The 7,339-nt window shown below is 39.3% G+C and overlaps 2 protein-coding genes across 3 annotated transcripts in view; both read right to left on the bottom strand.

The window, feature by feature from the left end:
* The window catches only part of ano9b (anoctamin 9b), a 52,647-nt gene extending 48,277 nt beyond the window's left edge, over nt 1–4,370 (bottom strand). For both annotated transcript variants that reach the window (XM_028447752.1, XM_028447754.1), the window contains exon 1: nt 4,224–4,370. In XM_028447752.1, the coding sequence (XP_028303553.1) occupies nt 4,224–4,244 (21 nt within the window). In that variant the 5' untranslated portion in view covers nt 4,245–4,370. The remainder of the gene's footprint in view (nt 1–4,223) is intronic.
* A 1,671-nt stretch (nt 4,371–6,041) lies between these two features.
* Nucleotides 6,042–7,052, bottom strand: gjd6 (gap junction protein delta 6). Its single transcript, XM_028445928.1, has one exon. The coding sequence runs from the start codon at nt 7,050–7,052 to the stop codon at nt 6,042–6,044; it is 1,011 nt and encodes a 336-aa protein (XP_028301729.1).
* Between the last annotated feature and the right edge of the window lie 287 nt (nt 7,053–7,339).

The following is a 7,339-nucleotide window of genomic DNA, read 5'->3' as shown; positions in this document are numbered from 1 at the left end:
ACTATTACTACTCTTACTACTACTATTGCTATTAATCTACTACTACTACTACTATAAAATCTATTACTACTACTACTCTTACTACTACTACTATTCTTACTACTACTATTACTACTAGTATTACTACTCTTACTACTACTACTACTATAAAATCTATTACTACTACTACTATTCTTACTACTACTATTACTACTAGTATTACTACTCTTACTACTACTACTACTATTCTTACTCTTACTACTACTACTACTATTCTTACTACTACTATTACTACTAGTATTACTACTCTTACTACTACTACTACTACTACTATTCTTACTCTTACTACTACTACTACTATTCTTACTACTACTATTACTACTAGTATTACTACTCTTACTACTACTACTACTACAAAATCTATTACTACTACTACTCTTACTACTACTACTACTACTACTACTATTCTTAATACTACTACTATTCTTACTACTACTACTATTCTTACTACTACTACTACTACTACTCTTTTCAAATTTGGTCTGTGAATTATTTTTAACTGTGACTTGTCTTTGCTGAATCTTTCTTTAAGATAATGTTTTTTAATTTAGTTGAATTCAGTAATGTTGTCAATGTTAAGATTTATTACATTATTGGGAAAATGTTTAGACAGAATGATCGTTTTCCAGATATTATTTTGGACCAGCAGGGGGCGCTGGTAACCCAGTGTTCAGTTAGTGAAGAAGAGACGCGATGCTAGCAGACAGAGCTAACAGAAAAACTTGACTTACAGATATTCACGTAATATTACAGATATGCTTTTGGTGCTAAAGGGGTAAGGAATCATTTATGAACATGTTTAAGAGTAGTAGGCGGTCACAAAAACAGTAGTAGGTGATTCCGCCCGCCGCATACGCTTCTGGACATCCCTGTTACTGTATCTGAGCTGTAATCACTACATTTCTACATTGAAAAATCAATACATTATTTTATTGGATGTTACATACTTGCATGTTTACTGGGGGCGGAGTAACAACAACCGAAGGGTTGGAGGTAGGGTTGCCACCTTTCAGAACAGAAAATAAGGGACACCCACGGGCCCGTGAACACAATCCTCCAAAATAGAAACATTGACATAGATCAGTGTTTACCAAACATTATTGCCCCATGTACCTTTAGCTGATGTTCTATATTATTTATTAGTGCCGCAGGCTCTTTTAAATTCTTTCCTGTGTCTCGTCCAACATTAACCTTGAATTTTAGCTTTTTTATTCATTTATTTCTGATTTTTTGTTCATTTTAGAATTTGAACTTCACCTTCTGATGTATTTTAAAGAGTTGTGCAACAAATTATGATTGATGGATAAAAAGAATTCTGTGCGCATGTAAAAAAAATCTATAATGTTGAAAAATAATCTGAAATGTTTGTGTACCTCCTGAAAGGTGTTCATGTATTAGAGCTGTCACGATACCAAAATGTTTTTTTTTAAATTATATAAAATAAATGACCTGTTTTTTCAGCCACTGCTTGTTGCAAAAAAAACTTAATATTGACACTAAAACATTAAAACATTTTGCAAATATCTCAAGTCATTGTCAATCTTTACTTCATACAAAACTACAGTACGCTAGTTAAGTCACAATTCATTTATTTTATTTATTTATTTGATTTATTCAATTCATTTCCGACATGGTTGCAATCACAGAAATTCACTTTGACATTCAGAGCAAAATCACATCATTGTTTTTTTTTTTTTTTTTGTCTTTTTTTCATGTAGGAAAGGGCGACGGAAAAAAGAATTATGTTTATCTAGATCCATCCCCTGATTTGAACACAGATAATTTTACATCAAACCTCTTTTCATTAACGTTTTTTTTTTTTTTTTTTTTTCTTTTTTATGTGATGTGTTCTCGTCTGCAGTCATTGTTCCTGTTGTTACTCCTCCTCACTGTCCTTTTTCTCCGTATCTCCTCGAGCTTTCTTTTCCAGTCGTTGTTTACGTTCCTCCAACTCTCCAAACGTAAAGTTCTTCTTCTTTCAAAGTACCTTCATATCCTCGGAAAGTCGCCTCATCATACGATCCATCAGAAAGGCACATGCACATACACATACCCCCATCATTAGCAGGCCAAAGATCATGACCCCTAGCAGATAGATGTCCTCCACATCTTCCACTGTCAGCAGAGAGAGACAGAGCATCTGGCTTCTCCCTCGTGCATCCATGACATATCCACCTGGGTATGTGTCCTTTGGACACGCTGGTTCGTGCTGTAGTGATCGCCTCGTCGTGAAGATTTTGTCGATGGCTCAATGACCAGTTGATGAGTTCCATGTTGTCGCTGTAGAGTTCGATGAAGAGTTGACTTGAGATCTGTATGTGTGTAGAAATTGCCTCCGTGTTCATCAGCATGTACAGTATGTCTATGCTGTACACCCCCCAAGTTATTGGGCTGTGAATAAAACTGGGCTTAACTTTAGACACGTTGATCCTAAATACCTGTTTTAGGTTTTACCACTCACTCCTTCCCTCTGACCACACCCACCACCATTATACCTAGGCTTCACACTGGTCACCTGACTGGATTGATTACACAACATAATAAACACAATATACACAACTATAACTACACATCTCACTCTCACTTTACAATAATCAACTCTTCCCACTCTTTACATTAACACCTTGACTCCCTCTTCCCTGCTCCCTTCTCTGAGTATGTTACCATGGCAACATTGTCCATGAACTAAACCTGGTCACTGACAGGTTTTATCAAAGAAACCCTGGGTTTCTACCTGGCTCCGCCCACCTGAACACTTTAATGAACCTTAACACTTTTCTCTGAAACACATTAGTGACATCACACACCACAGACGTGTTCACATCATTACTAATGTTGTGTTGATTTATTGTGATAACAGTAGTTTTCTTTCTAACATTGTAGATGTAGATCATTTAGACACTGAGAGGTTGATCTACATTAAAACATCTACTGACGTCTGTAGTAAAGTTACCTGAATATAAACCTGTAGATAATATAAAGGAGGAGATGATCATTTAAATTAATACACTTTTAAGGCTCGATTATTGTTTCATATTGTAATACATTTTGATCTATAGATCACATAACTTTGAAGATATGATGGCGCAGTGAGTTATGACACTGCTCTTGGAAGTATAGGGTTGGGGGTTTGCATCCCGTCTGTCTTTTTTTATGACATATTTTATGACGTAGAGATGAATCTGGTGATAATATTACATTAAAAATCAATATAAATGATTAGATATGAAGCATCAGTCACTGTGTTTATATCCAGTGTAACAGGAGGACTCTCTATACAGACATCCTATGATGCTGACACGTCTCCTCAGACACATTTTATTATTATTATTCACCACTCGTCACGTCACTGAAGAGATAAAGTGATGAAGTGATCATAAAGTGTTATTAATTACAGGTGATTTAATCACTATAATCACTGAAGACTGAACACACCTTTAGAACTATTTTCCGGGTGGTTGTCATGGCAGCTCGACTAATCTTCGATCCATTGATGATGGCTTTTTATCAGTAACCTAAGGTTTACATACTCAGGGTTTATTAACCCACTTCATACCAGCTGTAATGAATCAGATACACAGAGTTTACCATGGAGGGTATGTTGACCTAGAGTTTATGGATAAACTCAGAGTTTGTTAAACCTCCTTTATGGAACACACCTCTGGTCTGTAGTTATATATATATATATATATATATATATATATATATATGTACACAAACACACACAGCTCAGGAATCACTTGTAAATTACTTTTAAACTGTGATGATGTGCATTTTTACCAATAGTCATATATAATAATGTATTATTATTATGTTGTTAATATTTATTATTATTGTTATTATTAGTATAAGTTACATTAAAGAGTATATCCATCTCTAATTATCTACTGATGACTGAGTCTCATATTCAATTACATTCATTTATTTTCACTGTTTTTTTTATTATTGTTTATTACATTAAGCCACGGAAACAAAGGGGCGGTACAGTGTGACGTCATCAAAGTATTATTATTATTTATTAAACTTGAAGGTATTTATTTAATGTCATTATGTATCCACGACCTTGTTCTGTTAAGTTTCATTCACATTAGTTTAGTTTATCAGGAGGATTTAACAGACCTGTGTGTGTGTGTGTGTGTGTGTTCGGTTAACCGTCTGTAACGGGTTCACAGACCCAGACTTACCTCCTCAGTGCTGAACATCATGTCTGTAGCCGTCAGTCCATCCACTGGAGGAATAGAACCAGGAATAGAACCAGGAATAGAACCAGGAATAGAACCAGAGCCACGGAGGGAAGGAGAGTCTAGTCCGATACTACAGCTGTTTTTCCGCATTCCACAGCACAGGTAAGGGGCGGGGCCTCTGCTCCACGAAAACACCGTAGATTGGAGCGACGTGCCTATGTGGCGGCCATCTTGGTACAGGGTCAATCTTTCTTCTTCGTCTTTGGTGCCCCCCCCCCCCCAAAAAAAAAAATAAAAAAATAAAAAAACAAAACAAAAAACTATTTGCATATGCTTTTATTTTTAATTAAAAAAAGAAACATAAATTGCATTTATTTTTTCTTCCCTTTGGATGAAATGTATGTAACAGTCAGTCAAAAAAAGCAACATTTCAATGTAACCACTAATCTAAGCCTAAATGTGGTAAATATACATTATACAATTATTAAAAAGGATACAGGAGGACATTCTTTACATTGAACACAAGTCAAAACAAACCAATAATCGGATCATTGAACTCTTTGCTCTGGATTATTGAGAATTAATAAACCCAGATTAATTAATAAATGTAGTAATTGTTCTGTCAACCAAATTCAACAAAAATACTTCCACTGTAAAAAAGACTAAGAGTTGTCAGTTATTGTTTAATGAATTGTTTATAAATGTCTTAAAATATCATTTTATGTTATTATATAACATCCATCCATCCATCCATCCATCCATCTTCTCCCGCTTAGCCGTTTCCGGGTCGCGGGGGCAGCATCCTCAGTAGGGAGGCCCAGACTTCCCTCTCCCGGCCACTTCCTCCAGCTCTTCCAGGGGGACCCCGAGACGTTCCCAGGACACGCTGGAGAGACATAGTCTCTCCAGCGTGTCCTGGGTCTTCCCCGGGGCCTCCTTCCGGAGGGGCGTGCCCTGAACGCCTCACTAGGGAGGCGTTCAGGGGGCATCCTAATTAAGTGCCCGAGCCACCTCATCTGGCTCTTCTCGATGTGGAGGAGCAGCGACTCTACTTTGAGCCCCTCCCGAATGACTGAGCTTCTCACCCTATCTCTAAGGGAGAGCCCAGCCACCCTACGGAGGAAACTCATTTCTGCCGCTTGTACCCGTGATCTTGTTCTTTCGGTCATGACCCAAAGTTCATGACCATAGGTGAGGGTTGGAACGTAGACCGACCTGTAAATAGAGAGCTTTGCTTTTTGGCTCAGCTTCCTTTTTACAATTATTATATAACAGTTTAGTCAAAATACTTTTAATAATTTATTTACAGCATCAGAAAAACTGGACAAAGTTTCAGTGTCAAACATTTGGTTTATTTTATTAGTCTCACAAATATTTGTGAAAGTTTTTAATTTTTCTTGAATAAGAAACACACATCAGCTCTTTACTTTACTTTACTTTACTTTACTTTACTTTACTTTACTTTACCTGAGTTCAGTGGAGTTTAGTTTATAGACTAAACTAAGTAGAGTAGAGTAGAGTAGAGTAGCGTAGAGTAGCGTAGCGTAGAGTAGAGTAGAGTAGAGTAGCGTAGAGTAGCGTAGCGTAGAGTAGAGTAAAGTAGAGTAGCGTAGAGTAGAGTAGCGTAGAGTAGCGTAGAGTAGAGTAGAGTAGAGTAGTGTAGAGTAGCGTAGCGTAGAGTAGAGTAGCGTAGAGTAGAGTAGAGTAGCGTAGCGTAGCGTAGAGTAGAGTAGAGTAGAGTAGAGTAGTGTAGAGTAGCGTAGCGTAGCGTAGAGTAGAGTAGAGTAGAGTAGAGTAGAGTATGGTGCTGAGAGACGACTAAATCCAAACCTCAACACTCCTGTGATTAGAGGTCCTATTATTTTCTTCTTTTTTGCTCCTCTGTTCTTTTGGTTTTTCCAAACTGGTCAAATAGATGTTTTCCGTCTCTGTGAGTGGACAGGTCCAGTCTGGTTGGTGGCCCACTACCAGGTCCAGAGTGGGCAGAGAGGAGGCCCCTGTAAATAAAGCTCCATAACCTGGACATCCTCTCCAACATGTTGCGTCTCTGGACCTCAAAACCTGACGGATCTTCTTCCAGCCCAGATGGTTCAGCTCCAGTACGTTGAGCAGAATGCAGAACATCCCAACACAGAACATGAAGCGTAGGAAGATGGTTTTCTCTGTGGGTCTGGAGACATAACAATCCACAGGTTGGGAACATGGAGACGATCTGCACAGAACATGGACCGGAACCTGGAAACCAAACAGCTTCCACTGGGCCAGAAGAAAAACCAGTTCTAGAAGAGCTCGTAGACACACATGGACCACGTAACATTTAGAGAGAACTCTTGTCGTCGGAACGTGTCCTCGTTCAGTGAAGGTGTTTTTTAAGGACCGGGAGGTGTTTGGATCCAGTCCCTGGAGGTTCTGTGCAGTGATACCGTCCAGCACATCTGCCAGGCTGTGGCCCAGATGTTTGTGGGAGTGGATGGAGCAGCTGTCAGAGTCACAGCTGTGAACATCTGGGAGCTTTTCTTCAGTCTTTGACAGTTTGTGCCACGTGTAGATGATGAAACACAGCGACGGAGTGGAGACGCTGATGATGTGGAACACCCAGAACCGAGGCTGAGAGATAGGAGCGAATGCATCGTAGCACACGGTGGAACATCCAGGCTGGAGCGTATTACACACAAACATCTCCTGCTCGTCCGTGTACACGTCCTCTGTCGCCACGGCAACAATGAGCAGCCGGAAAATCACCATCACCGTGAGCCACAATCGTCCAATCAGGGTGGAGTGTTGGTGGACAGCATCCAGGAGGCGTTTGAGGAGAATCCACTCAGTCATTGTGTCCAGAGTCTGTCCACGAGTCAGTCCACCAATCAGAGACCATCAGATGAAGTCACAACTTCTTCCTCAGCACGTTCATGTTCTTCTGTGTCTGACTAATGTTCTTTAACTCCTAATTCACTCTTTGTAACAAAGCTTCATTATAACAAGACCACCATGAACCATGTGGTGTGTTGTGTCTGAGCAGAATGAGTCAGTGGAGCCACCCCCCCCCCCCCCCCCCCCCCCGCCCTCTTCTGTTCTAGATAACAAGAACCACTTGACACAGGTCACTGTGCACGCTG

This window comes from Gouania willdenowi, chromosome 5 (genome assembly GCF_900634775.1).
Source record: "Gouania willdenowi chromosome 5, fGouWil2.1, whole genome shotgun sequence".
Taxonomy (NCBI): domain Eukaryota; kingdom Metazoa; phylum Chordata; class Actinopteri; order Blenniiformes; family Gobiesocidae; genus Gouania; species Gouania willdenowi.
Note: the sequence above shows the minus strand (reverse complement) of the source record. Positions and strands in the feature narration are given on the sequence as shown.